Source organism: Saimiri boliviensis, chromosome 4, assembly GCF_048565385.1.
Source record: "Saimiri boliviensis isolate mSaiBol1 chromosome 4, mSaiBol1.pri, whole genome shotgun sequence".
In the NCBI taxonomy this organism is placed as follows: Eukaryota; Metazoa; Chordata; class Mammalia; order Primates; family Cebidae; genus Saimiri; species Saimiri boliviensis.
Genome location: NC_133452.1, coordinates 40,474,030 through 40,500,645, shown reverse-complemented (window position 1 = coordinate 40,500,645; position 26,616 = coordinate 40,474,030). Strand labels below are relative to the sequence as shown.

General features: G+C 36.1%; 1 protein-coding gene across 7 annotated transcripts in view; it reads left to right on the top strand.

Annotated features, from left to right (window-relative positions):
• The window catches only part of LAMA2 (laminin subunit alpha 2), a 625,652-nt gene that overhangs the window by 373,585 nt on the left and 225,451 nt on the right, over positions 1-26,616 (top strand). For 4 of the 7 annotated variants that reach the window (XM_074397490.1, XM_074397491.1, XM_074397489.1 and 1 more), the window contains 5 exons: positions 2,136-2,263; positions 11,753-11,839; positions 19,049-19,260; positions 20,968-21,074; positions 22,179-22,442. In XM_074397490.1, the coding sequence (XP_074253591.1) occupies positions 2,136-2,263; positions 11,753-11,839; positions 19,049-19,260; positions 20,968-21,074; positions 22,179-22,442 (798 nt within the window). The remainder of the gene's footprint in view (positions 1-2,135; positions 2,264-11,752; positions 11,840-19,048; positions 19,261-20,967; positions 21,075-22,178; positions 22,443-26,616) is intronic. The other 3 variants (XM_074397494.1, XM_074397493.1, XM_074397492.1) reach the window with 1 other exon arrangement.

Here is a 26,616-nt window from a genome sequence, read left to right as displayed (position 1 = left end):
ATAATATTCCCTATAGTCATATTTCATGTTTAATTCATTAGGATGAAATCAAATCAAATGTTCATGCTGAATTCATTAGGAGGAAATCAAATTGGTCCATTTGGTGATGTGATATTTCTAAAAATGAAAGCCTTTTTTAACCAATAAAACAGTGTCATTCAGCATAATTTTGAGAGAAAAAAGAGAGGGAACAGTGTTGTGTGAGACTCTATTAATGAAACCTAGTTTATTGATTTTATTTCATGACAGGGAGATAGGAGTTCTCTTTCAAATAACAGAGTTGTCTTGAGGAAACAGTGAACATCTTGATGATAAAGACAGAATCTGGTGTTTTCTGAATTTTCTATCATAGCTAGTAAATAGGTGATCATGTAGGATATACTGACTTTCAAGTGCCCTTTCTCCAAAATGATATTGATAACTAAGTGCTGATATTCCATTTGGAGTATAGAGGGGTTCTGATGTAATATACAAAGAGGAAAATATTTGTATGTTGCTCATCAAGGGCATTCTTACTATTCAGTTGACCCAGTATGTTAGTTTCTTATTTATTTTTCATGGTTTTTACCCAGCATTAAATAACATGGTTTTTACTATGAAAAATAAATTTATAAATGAATTCTTTTTAGCTTAGCTTGCTTTAATATTTGCTTATAAATTAACTGAAACATATTTTGGACACCAGAACAAAATTTAAACTTCTGCAATAGTGTAGGTCTGTATGAAAAAGGCATTTTAACTGGAAGTACGTTTGAAGTAACCTAGGAAGTATTCAGTGTCACATGGGAAGATTGCATGCTTGCTTATTCTCATGGTTCTTGTGATATATCATGTGAGCAAAAATTTGTTAAATACTTCTGTAACAAGACACCTGTAAAATTCACCAATCCATCAGAGTGAAACTTCCATCTTTTTGTTTTGATTTCCATTGTGTTGCTTGTCTGATGCTGTTTTCTGGATTCCATGACAAAAATACTTGAGTTTTAAGATGGCATTTATTTAATGAAATGTGACGTTAGAAAATATAAAAACTACCTGTTATTTCCTTTTAAATCAATAAGCAGAAAAAATAACGTCTCTGTTTTTTCCGAAATGCAAGATTTTCAGTTGAATGTTAGAAATACCATTTTCAACATGTTTAAGGCATAATTTTTGATTCAATTTTAAAATTCTTAAGTCTTTGAAGATGTAATTTTTAGTTATATCCCTGAGATAACATACAAGGAATTTTTTTTTTAAAAAAACAATTCTTTAGTGATAACTTAGTCTAGCTAAACTTGAAAACTGAAAGGAAGTAAAACAAAGATCAAATCAAAGGGAAAAATCTTTCTTCAAATCGATCGATGTTTTGCTTAGTAAATCACAATATGCTGCATTATTAAGGCAACTATTCATAGTGAAGTTGACCTTAATGCTATCTTTTAAAAAGTTTTTTTAAAAATAAATTTGAGAGAGAATTTTAAATAACTTAAAGAAAAGCCTATTTTCAAATATCACCAGTTACTACAGAAATACATATTCACATTTAGTTGATGTAACTGTCATGTGATATTTAAATTTTTTCAATTTTCTCAATGTTTAATTATAAGACAAGCAAGCTTTTCACAGATGTAATACAGTAGTCATTGTCCAAATCATCAGAGTCCACTGAGGCCAAAATTAATGTCTGCGCTAAGAGGGCATAGCCCCAGAGGATTTGTATAATTAGCCACAGTTCCCATTAAATCAGCAATTTCAAGCTGAACAATTGATTTTTACCTAGAATTATCTACAATTTCCATTAAACATATTTTATTAGCACCTTATGACTACACACACACACACACAATATCATGTATTTACTTAAGAGAAAACTAAAGAAAAAAAGGAAGTAAGATTTGCATAATGAAAAACATTAAAATGAATTTCGGTCATGTTTTTGTAAGTATGCATATGCGGAAACTACTGTGTAGTTTATATGCTAGATATTAAATTAACTTTCAATGCTATTTCCCTGCTGTAAGATTGACCATTTAACATGGAAAAAATATTCTTGCTGGTGAGGAGCAGACTAATGATTTTGTAGAACTATTTTTGGCAACATGTTGATGCCTGAGACCAAAATAATAAACTGTTGATGTTCATTTCTTCCTCAGAACTGTAAGGATCACACAGGTGGCCCATTCTGTGATAAATGTCTTCCTGGTTTCTATGGCGATCCTACTAAAGGAACCTCTGAAGACTGTCAACCCTGTGCTTGTCCACTCAATATCCCATCTAATAAGTAAGTAACGAAATTACTCCATGAAGCAGTTCAGCATCCATTTCTGCAAGCACTTTTAATATCAAATATACTCTTTCTCTTATCCCATGTAAATAAATAATAAACACAGACATGAATTTTTTTCAGGAAGGTAATGTGAATTTTTCCAAACATTAGATATTTAAAATTATAATGATTTAGTTTTAAGAATTTGTAATTTTTTTGCTCTAGTTTTGGTGATTTAATATCTAAGAGCAGAACTCAAATAGAATTTCCACACCAATTCCAAGGAACAGAAATATTTTATACAAACACATACATGTACATGCATGTACACACCTACACACAGATACATATCCATCTTCGTACCTTAATAAAAGGATACAAATACAGCTAATTTGGTTTCTAACCACAAACTATTTTTTGGTGAATCTTAGGCTAGTAATAAACCTCTCAAAAGGTACAATGAAGGGACTGAATTAACTGACTTTTAAGCACCCATCCTGTCCCTTTAAAAAAAAAAAAATTCTAGTTGTTCACCTAGAACAACCACCTCTTAGAGCAGATTTTAAAAACAAACACCAAGAATAGTTGACTTTCTCTTTTCCTTAACTTTTAGGGGAATGCTATAGCCAGCTGCTTGAATTCACATTCTCTCAGGGCAGCCATCTCAAAGTAAACAGCTAAGCACACCCCAACCAAAAATATTATATTTTGTTTTTAAATGGGGATACTAGGTTGAATAAAAATCAACCATTTTTACTTGAAAGCAATTACAAATAACTATACTTTTAAATCAAAGGAAATTCTTTTCTGAAGAACTCTCTTAAAGGTAAGCTCAGTGCTTAATGAAGTTCATATCATATTGTACACTTTCCAGCTATCTCTAGGCACTGTGGTAACACTGACAGAGCAAAAACTTTCAATGATTTTTAAGGGAAATCTGTCAGCTACACTCTTTTAATGTGAAGATGTGATCAAGTAGGTCATACTTCAAGCTCTTATCCAGAATGTGCCTAATTAAAATGATCTTTTGTTAGTTTCAATGACTACTATAAGCTAAAGGCTTTGAGAATAATTCTGACATTAAGTTTAAATGTTCTCCTTGGAACTGTGCTTCCCACTGTTCAATCCACATGAAATCCTTATCCTCCCAAGGACCCTATTTACTCAGAAATTTTTACCTTACACATTTGGATAAGAAGAGAAGGAACTATTACTTAATGAAAGCAGACTACTAGATTCTGGGCCAAACACTATATTTGGTATTATTTCACCTTCAGCTATAAGTCAGTAAAGTAGATATTATTATCTCCATTTTATAGATGAAGAAATGAAAGCTGTTAGTAGAAAAATAACATTATGGTGCCAGTTCTGGAGCCAGAATCTTTGGTTTAAATTCTGGGTTCCATTCTTTCCAGCTGTGCAACTTTAGGCAAGTCACTGAAACTCTCTGTGACTCAGTTCTGTCATCATTAGTTGTAATAATAGGACTCTTATAGGGATGATGTGGGAAAGACATAATTAAAATGTGTAAACCACCTTAACCTCTGACTGAATATGGTGAACCCAATCTAAGAGCTGATTGTTATTAACCTCCTCAGAGTTATTCAAGTTGAAATTTTAGTTTTAAAATCCATGTGCTTTCCAGATGTCTACAGTCTGCAATGAAGACTTCTTAAAAAAAAAAATACACACTGCATTTTAAGTGGTAACACTAAAATCAATAATTAATTCATTGGATAAGTCAATTTATCTAGCAAGGCTTTGAGAAAATAAGACATTGGTTTAATGCAGGGGCCCTCAACAATCCATGGTCCGTTACGAACCAACCATCCATGGCCTGTTAGGAACCAGGCCGCCTAGAAGGCGGTGAGTGGTAGACATTACCACCTGAGCTCTGCCTCCTATCAGATCAGGCAGGCATTAGATTTTCACAGGGGCTCAAACCCTATGTGAACTGTACCTGCGAGGGATCTAGGTTGTGCGCCCCTTACGAGAATCTAACTAATACCTGCTGATCCGATGTGGAACAGTTTTATCTCAAAACTTCTCCCCTGCATCTGTGGAAAAAATTGTGTTTCACAAAACCAGTACCTGATGCCAAAAAGGTTAGGCACCACTAGTTAATATATATTAGTGATCAGAGCATTTCCAGGGCTTAAAGCATTAGCCTGGATGGGCACAAAACTGAAGATTCTTTAATAACCAAGGGTGTCAGAGAAGAGGAAGAAGGCAAGAGAGAAACCTACTGGAAAATAATGAATATAGGAGAACAAATGAAATACACTTCTTCATTATTAATGGCTGAGGAGCCAGTGATACTCAAGTCTATGATAGTCCTAACATGACACAAAACCTGCATTCTGGCATATATGTGAAAGATTAGCTCACCCAATGGAAGATCTATTCGTTGGCCATGGCTGAATGGCATTCTCTTCTCTTAACCAGCCTCATTTACATGAAACTCATTGTTCATGACTAACTTTCATAGAGGAAAGCAGAAGGATTGCATCTGGCCACTTGTATTGCGTCTCCTTCTCAGCCAAAATGTCATGGGCATTCTTAGCACGACTATCAATTCAGCAGAGCTGGCTGCTCATTGCGCCATGTGAATTCTAGCTGAATACATTTTAGAATTATATAACTGAGTATGTGGACCCTATGGATTTACCCTCAAGTCTGACCAACATTACTATAAATGCAGAGGAAGCATTAGAGAGATAATTTTGCTCGGATAATTATAGGCATTCATGATGCATTGTTGTCTCTTTATCTGCTGCGCATTTGCTTTGATAATGGGTTCTAATTGTTGTTTCTGAAAAAGAAAGAGAGTCTGTGAACGTTAAAACAACATCCATCAGTGTCAAAGGAACTGGAGTTTCAGTGTCCAATAATGGTATTTCCTAAAATATGTGTATTCCAATTTGGTATAATGATGTTGATCCTGATTTTTAAAAATACAGACAAGACAATATTAACAATACCAGCAACACCAAATATTAAAAAAAATTATTCCATTTTCAAAGTGCTTTCACTTACAGTGATTAATAATTATTAGTAAATATTAATTAGCAAATTAGCAAATATTAATATTAAATTAAAACTAGCAAACTAGCAAATATTAATAATTAGAAAAGTATTATATTTTTAGTAGTAAAATTGGGAATAGAGTAGCAATCCATTTTAAATTCCAACTTTCAATGTGGTATTTTAACAAGTAGAAAGAGAGGGCAGAGATAATTCACTTAGTTTATAAATCCTGAAGGTTTGTGGTAGGGTTATAAGGTCTTTTACATTTAAAACAGTTTAAAACAATTTTACATTTAAAACAACTAGAAAATTATCATACTTTAGCTGCACAGCTGTGATGAGAAAAATCCATTTTCATCTAACAACCTGAAATGTCTAAAAAAAAGTATCACTAAACAAGACACTTAATGACCTAGGGAAACTATCCTTTTAAAAAATATTTTATAAAAAAAGTTACTATTATAATGTGAGCTAGAAACTCTAATGTATGAATTGAATACTTGCATGTAATCCTGAAGATGAGATTTTAATTTCCAGGGGTTATTCAGAGAAGAAAAAAAAGGGAGCTAAAGGTTGCCGCAACCTTCATGGGAAGTCTAAAGCTTACTGATAGTTTTACCTGGGTGATTTATCTATTTAATCCCTGATCATAAATCTTATAGATCACAAGCATTTTGGCTCCAAATTTCTTAGATAATATTGCTAAATAAATCAAATATGTAAGAAGATAGAGATAGATTGGTATAATTATTATGATGTATGAATACAGAAAAGCATATAATATTTAAATTATGCATATATATCAACTTCATCAACTCCTGTGGTCACTGTGCTTGGACATCTCATTTTGTTGATGTATATATTCCAGCTATAGATTGTAATTAGGCAGTAAAATTTATCTGTAGAGAAGCAAATAAAAATGTTAATATTTCAAATGTTTTATATTCATTAATTTCTGGCATCACATAGCTTATAGGTTAAATAAAATAAGAAAGCAACATGTGAATGTCTGCCTTTGAATACTTAGGATGTGTTTGAATATATAATATTATTGAAGTTGTTATAGATTTTCATCAGTTATATAATAAAAGATATTATTGGTGCAAGGCTGGACAGAGATATGTCCTCAATAAGATTTGTCTATTGGCCGGGCGCGGTGGCCCAAGCCTGTAATCCCAGCATTTTGGGAGGCCGAGGCTGGTGGATCACGAGGTCAAGAGATCGAGACCATCCTGGTCAACATGGTGAAACCCCGTCTCTACTAAAAATACAAAACATTAGCTGGGCATGGTGGCACGTGCCTGTAATCCCAGCTATTCAGGAGGCTGAGGCAGGAGAATTGCCTGAACCCAGGAGGCAGAGGTTGCGGTGAGCCGAGATCACGCCATTGCACTCCAGCCTGGGCAGCAAGAGTGAAACTCCATCTCAAAAAAAAAAAAAAAAAAAATTTGTCTACTAGTAGTAGTATAATTAATACTGCTTCATGTGGGTCAGGAATACTGAAATTTAAGTTTTTGAAAGAATGAAACTTTCAAATTTGACCTGACCCTGACCTTTGGGCTTACTTAAGAGACCATACTGAATGCACATTGTTAAAATTAATATAGAGAAGTATATTCCAAGACAAGAGGCAAATTTAAGGAAATGTTCAATTCAACCGTATTCTCTAGAAAACTGAGAATGCTCTAGATGTTTTAGTGGTCTTTCCTACACAACGTTTTATGTCCACATGGGAGATTATGATGGGTCTTCCTAGTTCCATATACCAAAGGAGAAAACTAAAGTTCAGAGAAATTAAATGCCTTGATTGTGATTATACAGCTTGCTTGTGGCAGCACCAATATTAGAACTCATATATTTTGACTCACCTCTTTGTGCTTCTTCCAATGGGGCTACAGTAATAGAAACAATTACAGAAACATTGAAAATAAGCAAAAAAAAAAAAAAATCAGTAGAATTTAATGTCAGAAAAACTGTAAATGCTCACTGTAAAAATCAGTAAATCTTCACTGTTTGGCACGAGTTATGTTGACTATGCTACATAGTTACAGTTATGTTAACAGTTATGTAATTAAATATTAATTAAATATCTTAACTATCTCAATTAAATATCTTAAACATTAAACGAATCAACATATCTTAATTTGTTTAAAAATGTATAAAAAAGGCAAAGTTTTTAAAAAGTTACTAAATTGTATCTATAATTTATTTTGGCACTATGCTTTCATACTTTCTCAGTATAAAAGGGTTTGTCAGATCAATCATATTATTCCATTTTGCAGAGTGGGAAACAAGTTTAGAGAAACATATCATTCAAAGACATATTTAGAAAATAAATCAAATCTAATTACAAAATCCAATTGTGGAGATTAAATCAGATTTCATAGTATGTAAAGGTAATTAACGAAATAAGTGTTTGCTTAATGATTCTGCTGAGAGTAACTGGGAGACATCATTGAACTGAAGAAGAAAAAACTTAGAAACTTCAGAAATGTATGAAGCCAACACCAAAATTATGAAGTCAATGATTTTTTTCTTTATTTTCTTCTCAGTCCTCTGCCCCTTTTCAGTTGTGTGTGGATATTCTCATTACCCTCCCCTCTAACTTCCCCACTGCCATTTTGTAGCCACTCAGAATGGTTTCTCTTTTCCTACCCAACTGTCCAAGATAAGAATTTAGTTGAAAGGAGCCCTGATCCCCTGTTGTATAAGCAAATACAGAACATGCCCTGATTCTCTAACCCTAATGATGGAAGTTTCAATTTTATGCCATTGATTAAAGGAGTGGTTGTTTTATATCACATCTCAGTCCTAAGAAGTAATTCATTGTATTTTATTACAAATGCATGACAGTTAAAGACATATAAAATAGTTTCACACATTTACTTACTATGTGTTTAATTTTATTTTAGGGTGTTGGATTAACTCTCTGGGAGCATTTTACATTAGAACTGAATTTTAGGACCTATGGGAGCAGTTTCCCCAATGTCTGATAATCGGGAATTGTTGAGCTTCTGTTGAGTAGTTGTTTTGCTTTTGGCTTCTCTGAATCATTTACCTGTTGATTGTTCCTTTCGCATTAGCTGTGAAAAACCTCAAAGCCAAATGTTGATCCTCCATTAACAAATGAACATACCTTATAACATGCTTTTTGAACTCTAAATACATCCTTGAGTTTATCTTTTTTAAAAAATATTTCTTTCTCTTTAACCTTGCTTTATTTTTAGTGCACATATTTTTATAGAATTAAATTCTTTTTAGAGCAAGGTTAATTGTTTCTGTATGTATGTATTCACATACTTAAATATATATACATATGTTGACATACATATTCACATATATACACATGTATACACATACACATATACATGCTTATCAGTAGATCATTATAAAAATAGAAGTGCATATTCAGCTATTAAGAGGGATAATTTTCATGTGCATATTCATACTGTTTATCCCAATAACAGCTTCCCTTCCTCCCCTATTTGTGGAAAACACCTGCTGCTCTTGGCTTTTTTGTGTTTCCTTGTGGCACAGTTTGGATAGTCCAGGATGAAGAACATTCTCTGCTGGTGTGGATCTCACCGAATAGAGTTAAATGACATAATCTTGGAATCACTTGAAGTCAATGATGATCTCACATTTTCCTCTTTGTGTCACGGAACAAGAGCTTCATGACTTGGCCAAAATCAGTGCTAAGGCCTCTACATTTGCCAATGCAAATTCTGTAGGCTGTTTTATTGTGCATGTTTATTTCTCATTCTAATGTTATGTTTGTTGTTGAATGCCGTCTTCTGCCATAGCTGTAACTGCAGTTACAGCAGTAAGAGAGTGAATCTTCAGTTTATGTTGTTGAAAGAATAACAAAGCACAAATACAGATATAATTTATGAGAAAGTTTTATTTGGAGGCATCAGGTTGAGTATTTATATTACTAGAAGATTAAACTTACTTAATTCTTACCAGTAGGTTTCAATGACAATTGGTTATAGAAAGAAGAGAACATCACATTAAGAATCTAAAGCCCTAAATGCATACCAAATTATCCCAGAAATTTAGTATGTGACCTTTGCTAAGAAAAACTCTGCCTGCCCCAACCAGCTCATAGGATTTTGTGAAATGTGATAAAATTGTGAAAGTACTCTGAACTGTAAGGAGCTAGTCAAATCTAACATATTATTATTACTTCATTTTTTTCTTGAAAAAGTGCTGACTTTTGTCAGTGAGCACCTTTTACTTATGTTGGTTTTAACCGACGTGTGAGTGTATTTAAGAATTTGAAATCTATTTTATGAATAGGCCTTAAAATGTCAAGACTGGTCACAATGACTCATGCCTGTAATCCAAGCACTTTGGGAGGCCAAGGCAGGTGGATCACTTGAGGTCCGGAGTTCAAGACCAGCCTGGCCAATATGGTGAGATCCCATTTCTACTAAAACTACAAAAATTAGCCAGGTATGGTCACACACACTTGTAATCCCACTACTTGGGAGACTGAGGCATGAGAATCGCTTGAACTCAGGAGGTAGAGGTTGCAGTGAGACAAGATCATGCCGCTGCACTCCAACCTGAGCAATAGAGATCTTGTCTCAAAAAAAATAAAATAATAAAATAAAATAAATAAAAGTTAGGAAAGCTTGTCAACCAGCTTTCACACAAGTTATAATAGACTGATTTAGGATTATCAAAAATAATTGGTATGGTTTTCTTTCAATCAGTATAGTCCCACAGAAGTGGGAAACCCAGTGCTTCTGGTTGGAGTCAGTTTCTCAGTAGATGATGTGATAGTTACAGAATGACAGTTTTCAAAGAAGGCATACAGAGATTGGTCAAAATGCAGTTCCCACTTTTATATCTGAAAACAATAACCGAATCAGGATGAGAGGAAAAAATCACTGAATGAGGATGAGAGGAAATTCTTTTTTTTTTTTTTTTTTTTTTTTTCATTTTATCCTGTGCATCTTCAGTGCAATCACCATCCTGTCAAGAAAAATCACCTATAGTGAGCTGTCTTTGGGTCATGTGTAGCAAAGTATAGGATGCTTTATAAAAGGAGGATCTTTACCCACAGTGCACATGCTAAATATGTCTTGTCCACTGTTAATGACAGCTACCAGAACTCCTTAATGTGGAATAGTTTATCTGGATAATATTTATAAATTCAAAGCATCCCAGACCAGGCTTTATTTCCTTGACCCAACAGATTCATTTGAAGTTTCCACTGAGTTGAAATGTTCAAAATGATAGACTGATCTGGTCCTAATATCTTGCTAGTATCCAAAATAAAAAAAAGAACTATTAAATATTTACAGAGTTAAGCCAGAGAAATATTATTCAGACCTAGTGTTCATGATCTGATCTGCACCAAAGTTAAGAATATTCCAAAGTAATTCAAGTGTCAGGAGCAGGATGAGATCAGGACTTGCAATGTTTAATTTGTTGTTCTTTCTTTAATTCATTTAGCTATCAAACAACTCTCTATTGAATTGCCCTGTTATATATAATAGAAAATAAATCTACTTGGGGAAAACATAATAAGAAAAAGATTAATTGAGGGCATTTCCCTTTAAAACTGTACCGCAGCAGACCTTACAGACCAGAACGGTTGATGGCCCTTCAGAGACCCAGTCGAGAACCACATTACCATGAGTCAATCTTGGGGTAGGGGCTTATGTATTAGAAGTGTCTCTTACAAGGCAAAGAAGCATAGCTGGAGTGAAACCTCTTGCTGAAGACTAAAGCTAGCACCTGAGTTCCCTGCTGGTTCTTGATCTGGTGTTCAGCTCTGTTACTTCAGATCTAAATTAGAAATACATGCAAAGAGATAAGTGAACTTTGAAACATGCCAGGAGGTATGAGACGGCAAGGTTGCTTTTGTTTGGTTAGGTTTATGATAAGTTTAGGTAGAATATGCACACTTGATCTCTTCTGAAAGCTTTCCTGAGGAGTCCATCAGTGTGACGGTGTACCTGCCGCAGCCTACACACAGCCACACCCCGCTATGGCAGTAGCTGAAGTAGGAAGCACTATCACCACCACTACCACATGCTGAGTTTTCCAAAATCTCTAACCCATTTCTCCAGTCTGCTTCCAATTCAGAGGGATTTGGCTAGAGAAGAAAGTATGTGCGGTTGTGTATGAGCCAGGCCGGCGGCGGGGGGTGGGGCGTGGATTTCTAAAAAGCAGCTATACATTTCTACTTGTTACTGATGATCACATCTCAGAGCAGTCAAAAGTCAGTTAATAACGTGTCACAGGGATACAGCTCTCCACTGGGCTATACTCACGTCTGCAGAAATAGCAATGCCATTTCATCCTCCATTGGCCAGACCCTAATCTCCATCTCTGAGGCGACAATGACCAGCCTGTACTCTTTTGCCAGAGCAGTAGAGGAGAGAGGGAAATGAGAAAATGGTGCTAATGACTTCGTGTATGTGCTTCTTCTTGTCTCTGTTTTCTGCAACAACATCAACATAGTTTTAGCCCAACGTGCCATTTAGACCGGAGTCTGGGATTGATCTGTGATGAATGCCCTGCCGGGTACACAGGACCACGCTGTGAGAGGTAAGCATGTACTACACTGTCTTGCAAAATGATTTCTACCTTGGGAGTTATAAAACCACAGATAGGGTCATCCTTTGCAACATCCTTTGGAGAAAAATGGCCACACTCAATGAAGTGAAATAAAGTTTCTCAACACAGTTGTCAAACAAACGCATTGTATTTTTGTAATGTATTTATTTTTCAGAAATTACTTCATACATCTTCATTCACTTGAAGAATATCTGATTAATGTTTTAATTTTAAAGGTTAAGTATTAACCCACAATCTTTGTAGAAAGTATTGCTCCATTGGAAAATCACACACTTTAAGATTTATCTTACTGTCTATGTAGGCACCATTTATTTTTCATAATTAGCTTTTGGTCCCTAAAGTGTAGCTTAAATCCATAGTTCCTAGTTCAGCCAGTGGTTCATAATTTACTTTAAATATATTTGAAAATACAAACAAAATGTAATTTATTATCATGATTTACATCCTCTTCTAATTACTCCTAAACCAGTATTTTAATTCCTGTTGATTTTACTAGGTTGCTTTGCAGTGTAAACAAGAGTATTATTTTGTGTAATTTGTGTGCTTATATTTCCTCCTGAAATGTTTTTGATGAAATAATACTATATATCCAATCTCAGCATAAAAATGATACAAACGTCCCCCTTGACATCATTGCCAAATGCAAAACCCTCCCTCTGGTTTCAGCACTGGCAATAGTTTCCACTGCTACCCTTCCTGGGAAGGAGGGGTGCAAAGGAAGTGACCTGTTTTCACTCATCGTCACTGAGGCTAACCCTGAAGAGGGCTATTTCTGCCCATCTTTTCCTGTCGTCTTGGCAGCTATCACCACAGTTTCAACCAGGATGCATAAAATTAATTAAGTGGAAGCCTATCACCCAGAGAGAATTTAGCTAGCAACTGGCAGTCTGTGAACAAAGTGCCAATGACAGTTCTAGCAGCAACAAGTACTATTTGTGAGTATGGAAGCATCTGTAAATTAGGAATGGAAGAAAAAAAGTGAAACAAGGAGGATTTATTTGTAATCAAGAAACTGGATATCTCTGTGTGTGTGTGTGTGTGTGTGTGTGTGTGTGTGTGTGTGTTTAAAGAAAGGCATGTACGTATTACATACTATGATGGGAGAGCATATCGTTGCCGAGACAGATTTACATCAAGTTCCTAAACCCCCCAGCTCACTACAGGCAACCCTTTTTTAGCAACTGGAAAATGACAGCTGCTCTGTCATACAAGGCTACTAAATCCACTTATCTAGGTGAGCATGCTCTCTGATGTGTTTATATTGCTTCGCCTTATGTACCATACTCTCTATACATGTTAGACAATAATTTCTGAACCATCCATAATTTAAAACCCTACATTTTATTTAGCAAACATCTGTTTAGCAACTGCCATGTGCTGGGTGCAGGGCTAGACACTGGATATAAATAGGTGCATTTTCTCATCCTTGCCCTCCGCATTTCACATCTTTCTTTAATGCAAGTAAGGATGGTTGCATGTATTCTTGAGAGAATTCTATTTGAATAGCAAAAATCACCAAGGAAAGAAAGACCTGACAGAAAGCATGATTTCCTGTCTAAAATCTGTATTAATCTGATTCAGAAAAGATGGCAACATGCATATGCAGTGAAGTGAATGACGTATCTTATATTCAGCTCGTTTTTTCACAATTGATACCATATTTTTCTAGCCAGAATTTAGATTAGGATTTTCCAGGAATATTTAAGATTTAAATTTCATTGTATTTATGTGAACCAAAAGAACTCCTTAGATAGACCTAAAATATTAGGGAAACATTTCTGTTGTTGTTGTTGGTTTGAAACGTGCCTGTTGAAGCAGAAGAGAGGGAAGATAAGAGTTAGGTAGGGAGGAGATACTGGTTGCATTGAAAATCTTGTAATCAAAGCCATTCTGTAAGTGATTTGTATGATCAGCTTATGCACATCATCTAAATAAGACCAGAATTTAAAAACGAGAGCAACATTTCCCAAATTGTAGATGTTCCTGGAATAAAGAATTCTGTGATCACATAAGGTTTGGAAGCATCCATTTGCATGTTAAAAGTTCTGGCATGTCCTACAGTGTGTAATGAAGAAATCTGTTCAATTTGTCTAGCTCAGCATTTCCTAAACTTATGTGGTCATAAACCCTCTGCTTTAACTATATAGCAAGAATATATCTCAGACTATAGCTCAGGTGGGATAAGAGTTATAACTTTATCGTCTTTATCACAGTTTTATTTCTATTTTGAGACCCCTTTCTCTATATGTGGGACCTGGAGCGCTTAGAAACCTAATCTGAGCCCATTTAAAGTTGTTTTCTTCTCCTCTCTCCACCTCCAAGCTTGAATCAAAGCTCTATCAAACTTGCCTAGCACCAAAAAGCTTGCATGAATGGGTAGAGGGCAGGGTATAATGTCTGTGTGTATGTGTTGAGTAAGGGGATATGTGGTAGGGCCAGCCAGTGCTGAGTATTCCACCCAAGCACGTTTCTGCTGGCCTATTCCTGTTTCCCTGTCCTCCTAATTACCTTTCTCTTTAGGTCTAGAAAGTCTCTCTACTACTATCATTCCATTCTTGGGGGCACGGGGATCATTCAGCTTCTTTCATTCCACTCTAAGACCCACCAACATCTCTACCATCATCATTTCTCCATCTGCCTTTCCAATTCCATCCCACTTTCTATTTGGAAGAGGAGAAGCCAGATTCATGGAACTGGTGACTTTCAGAGCTCAGGGTCTGGAAGATTTCGATGTCTTTGCCTTCTGCCCTGGAAAATCCCTTCAGACATGTAGCACTAGATGGTCTTGCTTCTTGAATTGAGGGGGTGAAGAAAAACAGTGAACGGAAGAATGGCCAAACAATATACGACAGAACACGGACTGGTATTATGTAACAAATAGAACACTTGTTACAGCTTGTAAAACCTTCACTTAGGGTCAAAATACCACTATTTTTGAGGTATCACTACTTTGCTGGGGAATGTTTTAAACGAAGGAGAAAGCAGAGTCAGAGAGTGAGGAGAGAAGATATTTATTATGGCACCTTTTCTAAGATTCTAGACTTTTATCATCGGAACAAGAGGAGAAAAAAATAACAAAGAGACAGCATCTTGAAGGGCTAAAAGGGATGGAGTACGGATTGGAGCATCAAGATCGACTGAAAAGAATATTCAGCAAAAAAATGAATTAAGTGCTGAGGATACCTGCTTGATCAGACACTAAGTCACTTTCAGAATAGGTTTGTTAGCTCACCACCATGTCATACATTATGGAAAAGACATTTCAAAACAGCTGTGGCAAGTTTACCTTGTGGGTTCTGTGAAACCTAGTGCAATACATAGACTTCTTAAGCCCTCCCTTCTCCCCAGCTGGCAAATTTTTAACAACTCCTCCTTAGGTGAGGAGAGAGGGGTCAAAGGCTAGGACTAATTTCACAATTGCCAATGAAAATGTAGAAGGTATTTGAATCCAATTGCTTAATATTTTCAAAATTCCCCTACAGTTGTATCAAGATTCATATTAGATAAAAGAAATTCCTTTTCGTTACTTAAATTTCAGTTCCAAAATCACATTTAGATTTTGAGTGCTTTAAAACATCTGAATTCAAATCCAGTCAAATCACCCCTCTGATCACCATGCTGGAGAGACATTCCACTCACTTCTGAGTTTCCTCGTGCCTTTGGGTCCTGAATTCAGAGTCTGGGCTACAGAGGAGAGACAGTTATACCTGCTCGGTAGTACCGTTAGCAAAATTGAGACTCCAGCTGAGGTGTCAAGAGGCCACTTGTGTGGTGGTGCAGTTTGTACACTGCACACAGGCACTCAGGGAGGGGGAAGACTGAAGGCTTGAATGCAGTTTGCCCTCTTCTTTTCTACGTGTTGCCTGGGTTTCTGGCTGTATCCACTATCTCTTTACTTTTTCTGCATATATCTAGAGAGGACACTTTTTTTTCCAACTTGCAAAAGGCACCATATGAGCAGGCAAACACCCTCAGTCTTTTGCTGATTATGTTAAACGGAAGTAAGAACACAGCGTTGCAGCCCAGCCACGCTGCTTTATAATTCAGCCACCTTCTTCTGTGCCTTTGCCAATACTTTTCCCTCCGCCTGGAAGATTGCAGCCCTTTCACTCCTCCCCCTCAGGCTAACTAAACCCTGTTCAGCCTCCAAAATTCAGCACTATCATCCTGAAAGTGCCCTTGGATTAATCCGAATCGGCGTTGGTTGCCCTTTTCTGTGCGGCCGTAACAGCATTTGCATATCTCTAGTTGTTCCACTGCTACATTTAAAAATGTGTGTTCATTCTGCACGGACTGTAGAATAAAGACCGTACCTTGTTTATATTAGCACCCTGTAAAAGTGCTCAGCTGACTTTTTTTTAATGGGGTGGGGGGAAACAAGAGCTTTTTGAATTTGCTTGGCCAGATTAAGCTAACATTATATTGTTTCGTTGTCTTCAGTGTGTAGATAATAGAAATGTAAGCCGCAATTTTAGCCAAAAATTGCTGGAAAAATGATGGGGTAGAATGAGATAAAAGTCTCATCAGTGTGGTGGCTTTCCTCTCATTGTTGCTTCTCTGCACTTCTGCTCTCATTCTCCCTCGCCCTCTCTCTCTTCCTGTCTCCCTCCTCGCCCCCAATATTGTTCCTAAATTATCAATAACAGCAAGTGTAACAAACAACTGCATGTGTTATCTGGAGTCTTATTTACATTTAAACAGTCCTTTTTCAAAATATTGCAACTTGATTTGAAAAGGTTAACAGAAGTGGAAAGGAACAATGGCTTTGTTAGGTCAAGATGTTCGTTTCTAGCAAGGCTGTCAATAAACTATTTTTTTTTTTAAATGCACTCATTCTGTCTTACATATGAAAATGAGAGGGCGTGGCATTTCACACTATAATTACTTCTGGTGGAGTGAAAATCCGAAGGACTGTGATTTGAACCAATTTTAATTAGGCGAACCCAACTTGATCAGACTATAACACACTATTTTTATTAATAAAAGTTATATGATTAGGAATATTGTATTCTCTGACCCTCGAATTGCTTTTTAATTCCTGACAGAACATCTTCAGAAATCTCTAATACTGTTCTCTGTATAAAAACACACACCCATACACCAATAATGTGCTCAAGTGTTGCAGAAAATAGTCCCACTGTCAAAAACATGGCATATGAATTTCTATCATGTATATTCACAAATTTTCCTTACATGTCCTGTAAGAAAAAAAAAAAGACAGATGCTTCTTTAGTTATTCTATTTAATTATAGTTATTTTCTCCCTGAAATGAGTTGTTTTTAATGGAGAATTTCAGTCATATTAATTGGTATTGAAGTTAAGAAAAATTCCCAGATCTCTATATAATGCCATCTCTCCGAAGGGCAATAAGTCATCTTGAGGAAAGTGAGCTGAAAATAATAGGTTTTCGTTTGTTGTGATAATGATCATTGTATATCCTTATTGCAGTGGAACAAAGTCATTCTCTTAGTGGTAAACAAAATGAGATGTGAATATATGTGGATGTAAGCATAAGCTCTGAATATTAAATAAGGCAAGAAGAATCAGGTTAAAATTCAAAAGGATCTTCTTATCTTTATCAAATACTACTCCTGAAGAAATTGTGGGGGAATTTTATGCACTCATATTTTATTACATATTTCATAATAGAGAATTAATGAACAATTATATTTGTGGTTGGCAGTATTCTTCCAAGCAATATTATTTACAACTCATAATTGTATAAAATATTTTGTGAATATGAGTAATTTCATTTTTAAAATTCTGAGAAAAGATCGAATCTACAAATTAGAGTACCTATACATTTTCTAAAAAACTTGAAATAGTCTAAGGATCTGCACCAAATAAATTAATGACTCTGCCTCATAATTGTGATATTGTTAAAGTGCTCTCAATATAATATACTAGATTTAAACCATTTCTGGTAGTAAAGAGCCTTTCTCTGAATGATGACTGCATGTCTGTGAGTAGATGAGCATGAAAGTGGTATACTACTGAGGAGATTATATTCTCTCACATTGTTTTTGATCCCCTTCAATTGTGATACTTGCTACAAAAGGCTTTGTCTTGATAAGATGGCAAAGATAACAGAGCTAGCCTGATCGTAAGATTCAGATGCTCTGTTCTGTTTCTCCTTTTGCAAGTGTGGCTTAGTATGAAGCATGAGCAAATGTTATTGAAAGAGAGGACAGAACAAAACATAAATAGGTGCTGCCTATTAAGGTTGTATCTGCATACCTGTAGCAATACATTGCATTTTCAAACATAACATTTGGGTCAGAGAAAATTTGCTGCTGTAATTTTTAAAAATCTTCTCTGCCATGCCCTATAAACAAACTTTTGTTTTTCCAATAATATGTGAATAGGTTTTAGGAAGGAAGGAAGGAAGGAAGGAAGGAGGAAAGAGAGAGACAGAGGAAGGAAGGGAGAGAGGGAGGAAGGGAGGAAGGTAAGGAAGATGGGAGGGAAGGAGGGAGGGAGGAGGGAGATGTAGACTTTACTAATAGAGTTGCAGGCACAGTTCAGCATCGCCTTATGGCATATTCCCATAATATGCAGGAATGCTTTCTCAGACTTCCTTTTAGTAAAGCCTTCAGTGAAAATCTGCCTCTGAATTCATATGCAAATATACACAAACAGATTATTAATTCAGATATACTGCAGCCCCCACCCAATTAGTAAGAATCTTCTGAGTCACAGTTTCTAGTTAATAAATTCTGAACTCTTATTACTGAATTTCCTTGCAAGTCTGTTTCCTCATAACAAGTTCTGGCTGCAACAACAACAAAAAATGTGAACTTTACATATTTGCAGAGAAAATAACCCATTGGAGTACAGACATGCAATGTGTTGTACTACAAAGGCTTTCCAACATGGACCTGGATTCCTCCGGAGTGCCAGCAGCAGATTCTTACTACGCTTTAGTCTCGTCTTCAGTGCCAATGACAAGATTTTTTTTTTTTTCCGGGCTGAAATCTAATTACTAGTGGCTGGCAGGATTTCATCTTGTAACTACACTGCAGTGGTATAAAAACATTGTTTTAATCACCTTGCATTTGAGAAAAGGAACACTTAAAAGGAGAAGCCATCATTCTGGGAGAGGGGGAGAATAAAAAATTTGTAAACATTGTCCTGACTGAGATCTCCCCAAAGGCTCACTGATGAAATTTTTTGCCTTAGATGTGCAGAAGGCTATTTTGGACAACCCTCTGTACCTGGAGGATCATGTCAGCCATGCCAATGCAATGACAACCTTGACTTCTCCATCCCTGGCAGCTGTGACAGCTTGTCTGGCTCCTGTCTGATATGTAAGCCAGGTACAACAGGCCGGTACTGTGAGCTCTGTGCTGATGGATATTTTGGAGACGCAGTTGATGCAAAGAACTGTCAGCGTAAGTCCTGAACTATTGATGCCCCTGACAGAATTGATGTATTGTACTCAAAGTAGCTGATGAGCTCTTGAGCATGGATTGAAGAGTAGGAAGTTATATGGAATACATGGTTGATAGATGCAGACTATACAGAGTCTGCATATTCCAGAATATTTTCTTGTACTGATTATTAGAGTAGATCCTTTTAAAATTGCTGCATTATTGAATTGTCACTGTTTTCCAAATGATAAACATGTTTCTATTCACATGAGAAATGAAGATTTTTTTAATGAACTTATGTCCACAGCAGGAAAGAAGAATTTTGAAATTAGATAGACCCCATGTATCCTTTTTTGTGTATCTCAATTCTAATCACTTGCTTGAAATAATTTTTTCTGCCCATATTATTTCAGTAGTACCCATCAGAATATGTTAATCAGTTATGCTTTCATATGTTAACTTTACAGAGTCATATTTTGTAATAGGTGTAAAATTCTGCCAATATTATCACACACAGCATTAGTCACTGTTGAGTGATTACCTCATTTTAGTTTCATACTACTCATTTTAGGACTATTTCTAGAATGCTCTTTCAGTGTTTTCCTTCCACAAAATTAGCTACTTTAGGGCTTCATCCATATTAGTATAATACATTTCTCTCCTCATCTTCACCCTTTTAGCTGTATTAATATGCTATAGAATTTGTAAATCCTTAATGTCAGTGGGATTATAATATGAAGTGGAATCTTACTGCAGAAGGTCAAATGGAATGTGAATCCAGTGTTAGCACTTGGCCATAATCAGCTTCATCTACTATCAGAATCTTTAGGCAGAGTAGGTTATGAGACCAGCCTATCCATTCATTTCTTTCCAGTTTATGTGAGAGACTCTTCCAATTATTCAGTTGGGTCCCGGGAAATGCAGAATTATAGAAACTACTGGAAATGTAGCCTATCATCGACTGTACTATAAGCACCAAAGACCCAGTAGGGTACCCTATTTCATTACGAAATGTGTCTCTCTCTCATCACAGGTTTAGAAGATGAGTTCCAGCTTTTTGTCATTTAAAAATGATAATTTGTTGAATCAAAACCAAATCACTCTCTGGACCAACTTGCATCTATTAATATAACCTGTAAATTGATTGTTTTTTTAAAAGCAAAATTTTCAATGGCTCAAAGTGCCTTTAAACACTGGATTCTTGACAAATGTGTAAAATCATAGGGAGCTTGAGAAATACTTTCTTTCAGACAGATCATCTAGGGTCATGAATTTTCTGCGGGAATTAAAGGATTTGGCACATAGAGGGTATCCAGTGAGTTCCTGAGTCCTGGAGATGCTCACACATAGTAGCTGTCTTTGGTAGCAGTGCTCGTGGTAGCTGTGCATATCGGTTGTTCACCAGTGAATTCTAGGACAATGTTATGGCTTCTTCGAATATCAGTGTCTTCTTGCTCAAGATGGAATAATGGCGATGACGTTAATATTTTAACAGCATATGATAGGCCAGACATGGTGCTGAAGCCTTTACATGAATTATCTCTATAGTTTATAGAGTCGTCATAGGGATTAAATGGTAGAATGCCTAACGGGACACTCAACAAATCAGAAAACATTCTGCTACTGAATTTAGGTGTCCATATTACCATGTGGGGTATATTATTATTTAACAAGCCTATTCAGACTATTAGAAAGTTTTCCTGACACAGACCTCTCTTCTCTTTGCAGCCTGTCTCTGTAATGCCAATGGCTCTTTCTCTGAGATTTGCCACAGTCAAACTGGACAATGTGAGTGCAGAGCCAACGTGCAGGGTCAGAGATGTGACGAATGCAAGGTAAAGTAGAGGCTGACCGGTGAATTACTTCCTCTTTGCAAATTTTCATTGGCTTTTCGTGACATGTTTTGTATACCTTCGTAAATTGAAAGGAAGATTTGGGATTATCTAGCTCTGCAATTGAAATGAGTATGAAAGGGTTTTTTCTTTTCTTTTTTTTTTCTTTTTCTTTTTCTTTTTTTTTTTTTTTAGACAAATTCCTGCTCTGTCTCCAGGCTGAAGTGCAGTAGTGTGATGTTGGCTTGCTGCAACCTCCGACTCCCGGGTTCCAGCGACTCTCCTGCCTCAGCCTCCTGAGTAGCTGGGACTATAGGCTCATGCTACCATGCCCAGCTAATTTTTTGCATTTTTAAATGGATCTGGTGTTTCACCATGTTGGCCAGGATGGTCTCAATCTCTTAAACTCGTGATCTGCCTGTCTCAGTCTCCCAAAGTGCTGGGATTACAGGTGTGAGCCACTGCTCCTGGCCCAGGGAAAGGGATTTTTTTTTTTCAAGCTAGAACAAAATTCATCGTACATTGCCATTTTACCTTACTTTTTGGGGGCAGTGACTGTGTATAATATTTACTTGAATTCAGATATTTCTGAAACAAATACCATGCAAATTTAATCTTAATCTGTGGAGATACACTTTCCTTTGCCTTTACATTTTTGGCAGAATAAAATGTTACTCCCTTTGTTTTTTAAGCATACACCTTCTTGTAGTTCCATCATTTAAAAGCTGCTTCCTGTGAATACCTACTTAACAGAAGTTTTCAGTAGAGAAGCTAATCAAGGTATTTTTCAAGGTGCATTATTTTGCTAAACTGAAATATTCAGTTAAAGCAGAGTATGTTGTTCTCAGTCCCTGAACATGCCAGTTGCCCTGCTTTCAGTACGGCAAGCAGCTTCAGATTCCTCCATGAGGGCGGACGGATTTGTTCTAGCTGTTTCACACAAATACATTGCATTCCTGATAAAGACAATTAAGCAGAAGCAAGCATTTCTCTGATGTCTAACTGGCCTTACTGTAGGAAGTTTGAAAATGTCATCTGCTTCTATCTCTTGAATAATATCATGTGCTCTGTTTTGTTTTCATTTTATTTTTTGTTTGGCTTTGAAAGCCCAATATGTGGCGGGACCCAGAGAAGCGACTCTGTGTGCTATGTGACTGTGATCCCACTGGCTCTGTGTCACCGCAATGTGATATTACAGGACGATGTGTCTGTAAATCAGGCTTCGTAGGGAAACAGTGCAACCTCAGCAGACAGGTGCACCAACGGGAGGAGCAGCCTCGGAGAGCGCAACGGGTGCTGGGTTCTCCCCAGAGGTGGGCTATCGGCGGCTCCGGCGGGTGCCCTCGGGGAGCCTATCGGGCCCCAGCTCCGGTAATCCCAGAGGCGCTGCATGGCTCATGCCTCCGCATGTTGTGTTCCGTGTGGTGACATTTTACCAAATAATAGCTGCTAAGTGTGCAAATCGCAAATGCAAAATTTAGACAATTCCTAATTGAACCCTTGCCCTTTTAAAAATAACTGTACATATGCTTTAAAAAAGCATACTCAAGTTCATAGGATCATAAAACATTCAATTAACCAAACTTTCAATTAACCATTACTATATAGAAATGAAATAAAAATCTACTTTTGAGAACCTACAATCTTAGAAATGGAAGGGACTTCAGACATCCTTCGGAGAAAGCTAAATTTTATAAATGAACAAATAAAGGAAAATCGAGCAAAGAAAGTGATTTGCCCAAGAAAACTCAGCCCATTTCTCTGGCATTTTATCATAATTAAGAATTTTGTTAATTTCCACATCAGTTGTGCTTATGTGTACAGCAAACACAAGAAACACATTTTCACACACAGCAAATGGACAAATACTCAAAATGGGGAAAGTTGTTTCTAATTACGGAAGTGTGGTCCTCATGTCACAGGACAAAACAAAACAAATTCTGGGGAAGAAGGAAGAGAGGGAAGGAGGGAAGAAGAGATCCCAGGCTGAACTGCAGAAGAGCAGGAAATAAGACTTGCCAGTATAGAGCCAGTACCTGTAGGGAGTTGAGGATAGGCCATAGAAGAAGGAGAGGGGAAATAAAAAGAAGACAGTGTGAAAAAAAAATTATAGCTTTATTTCTTGGTTCATTATCATACATTTTTTAAAAAACAAATTTTGATGTCAGACTGCCTTAGATCAAATCCTGGCCTCATTACTTCCTAGCTATAGATTCCTTGAATCTTTCTGTAATTCAGCTTCTTCATCTGTAGTAAGATCCACTTCAGAGGGTTTATGTCTGCTTACATACCCCAAGAAGCAAATGCCAAGAGATTTCCTGGGGGAAAAGCCAATGAAGCATGAAACGGGAGGGAGAGAGCATAGCCTTCTGCTGAAATGGGTTTCTGACTCCCAGGAAAACACAGACAGAAAGACTGGGTAGAGAAAGCCTTATTTGGTGCATTTTGTCAAATCCTAAATTCTTGGCCAAGCCGGTGGAATGTACCCAAGGAAATTTTACCCATAAAAGGAATCCTGAATTGGGCAGGAAAGCTCTAGCATCTTATTGTAATCAGCCTGAGAGAAGGATGATCTTGTGGAAGTTCCTCTTAGTTTATTCAGGGTGCTATAAGAACGTAGCATAGACTAAGTGGCATGTAAACAATGGAAATTCATTTCTCACAATTCTGGAGGCTGGGAAGTCCAAGATCTAGACACACACAGATTTCCTGTCTGGTGAGAGCTCACTTTCTCTAGACAGTCATTTACCCACTGGAACTTCACATGGTGGAAGAACCTCTCTGGGGACTCTTTTATGAAGTGCAGTAATCCCATTTATGAGAGTTCCATCCTCATGACCCAATCACCTCCCAAAGGCCCCACCTCCTGTCTATGCCACCACCTTGAGGGTTAAGATTTCTACATATGAATTTGGGGGGACATAGATATTCAGTCCATTGCAGAGCACCTCTGGTGGGTCCAAAAGACAAGAAACTGAAGGTTTTCAGTCAGTAAAAGTCTGTGCTGCGGGCTGATGGTTTGAGCCACCTCCAAGACTGTCTCAGGGTAGCAGTGAGAACAGTGCATCGGGCAGGAGCCTGGAGAGTTTTAGTAAAGAGTTAGGCATGAGTACTATTATTATTAATACTAGTGTTGTTAAATGAAGAAATCTTTAAAATATTTTTTTTTTTCAAAAACAAATGCTTACATTTACAATAAAAGAAAGGGATAATAACTGATTAAAATGTCTCCAGAATGTAAATTTAGCAGAAAATCCACATTCATTCAAGCCCTACATATCTTACAGTACTATTGTATGAAGCAGTGTTTTGTCCTGAGACTATTTCTTCCTCCGCGGCAGTATGTATGAGAGTTAAGAGCTCGGAGTTGGAAGCCAACCCAGCTGACCTGGAATCGCGACTCCAAAATTGGTTAGCTCATGACCTTGGGCAACTTACTTAAACTTTCTGTGCCTTAGTTTCATCACTCAATAAAAAAGTGGTGATAATGACAACTGTCTGCCAGGGTTGTCCTGAGGAATAAATGAGCACATATTTGCAAAGGGTTTAGATTTGTAAAGCGTTCAGAATCATGCTTTGCAAAAAGGAAGCACAGTATGTGAATGCTAGTTTTTACTACCTAGAGAGAGACACATTTATGGGAACCCATCCAGTTTCCCACTGGGTCTGGACAGGCACCCTCTCCCATATTTATTTTACCTCATTAATCCAATTCCTGACTATGAATATCTGCACCTTAAGTTTGTTTACTAGTGGGGATTTCTTTAGCTTTCGAAATAAATTTTTGAACATTAAATGTATAAACAGTTTGTTACCGATATTTGGTAGTATTTATTTTGCTACAAATTAGCCTGTAAAGCTACATTATTTAAATATTTGAAAAGTGAGGTAGAGCCATTTCTTCTTGTATATTTCCTTACACAATTGACTTTAGAATGTTTAAAATGATAGCTATAATTTGGAATTTCATTTGGTATTTGATTGACTTAAAGGGGTGTACAGACACCCCTTTAATGGGCATGTCAATATGAGTGTGTCAGATATAGATATAGATATGTATATGTGTGTATATATGAGTGCATATGTCAGTATATATATATATATATATATATATATATATATATGAGTGAACACAATTTCTGAAATCAAGATAAAGTATTATTTCTATGATTCAGATATTTTTCATTACTGTTTTAATATATTGTTTAGTCTTTTTTGCCTATGCATTTCTGTTTCCGTTTGTGTGTCTGAGTGGTATGTGTGTCATTATGGGTATGTAATTGAAATTTACATGGTATTTATATAGTTTTGTATTGTTTTTTAAATTTCCATTTCATGCTATATTCTAAGCATATTTATATCATTAAAACTGCTTCACAACAGGATTTTAATTCTCACATATTTCATAATGTGAATGTCATAATTTAATTTATTCAACAATTTTTCTAACATTGAACGTTGAAGTGCCTGCATAGTTATTCACCATGATAAATAATATTGTAATGGGCATGCTTTTGCTTTAACAATTGTTCCAATTTCTGATTATTTCTCTAAGTCAGGTATCTAAAATTTTACATAAATTTCATTTTACCATTACTAATATTTTATGGTTAGTATTTTTATATAGGTGAATTTAGTTTCAAAATCATGTCATCTGTTGGAACTGTTACATGCTTTATTCTTTAGTCATCTACTGCAATCTGAATTAGGACTAGAAATAAAAATAAAGCCAACAGTAAATATAAGGATGAGAATGATTGTCAAACTGAGTCAACCCATCTTACATTCTAAAAATAAAACGATTCTTAGCTACAGTCATTTAAAAAGTCTAATTTGCAGTGTGATTTCACTTTTAGAACTTATTTTTAAAACTACTAACAATAATATCTAAAATATATAATGAGGCTTATTCATTTCTCTTCAGGTGGCTCACATTAAGTGGCAAAATTTTTTTTTTAACCAAGAAGCAATTATTAAGTCTAATTTTCCAAATAGGAATTATTTTTACAAAGAAGTAATTACTGAGACTAATTTTCCAGATTAAAAAATCATAATAATGTGACATGCTTTATATTTTTTTAAAATAACCCTGACATATTGTAACCTGGATAGATGTTTTTCGTTTTTCTGCTAGGAGTGATTTTTTAATCCATTAGCACTTTCTAACACTGTCATTTTAGGCCTGATGAAGTGCATTTCCAGAAAGTCAGCCAAAGCTGATAATGCAAACTTGACCATCAAAGATGATTTGTTATAGATAGATAAGAGATATGCATATGAATAACTCATCAGAGAATAAAAGTTTCCTTTGCTTACCTGATACGGTGCTTTAATATATGTTCTCACTAACCAATTTCAATTGCTAGAATGAAACCCAAGACACCAAATGCTTGTTGAACCAATTATTTGTTCAGTGTAAGCATAGCCTGAAAACTGTATTTATTATGTGAACAAGATAGTAATGATTAAAAAGATTTTTGGATATGTGACAAAATTACATCAAACATTAGGGCAAAAAGTTATTTAAACTTTACACTGCCAGTCA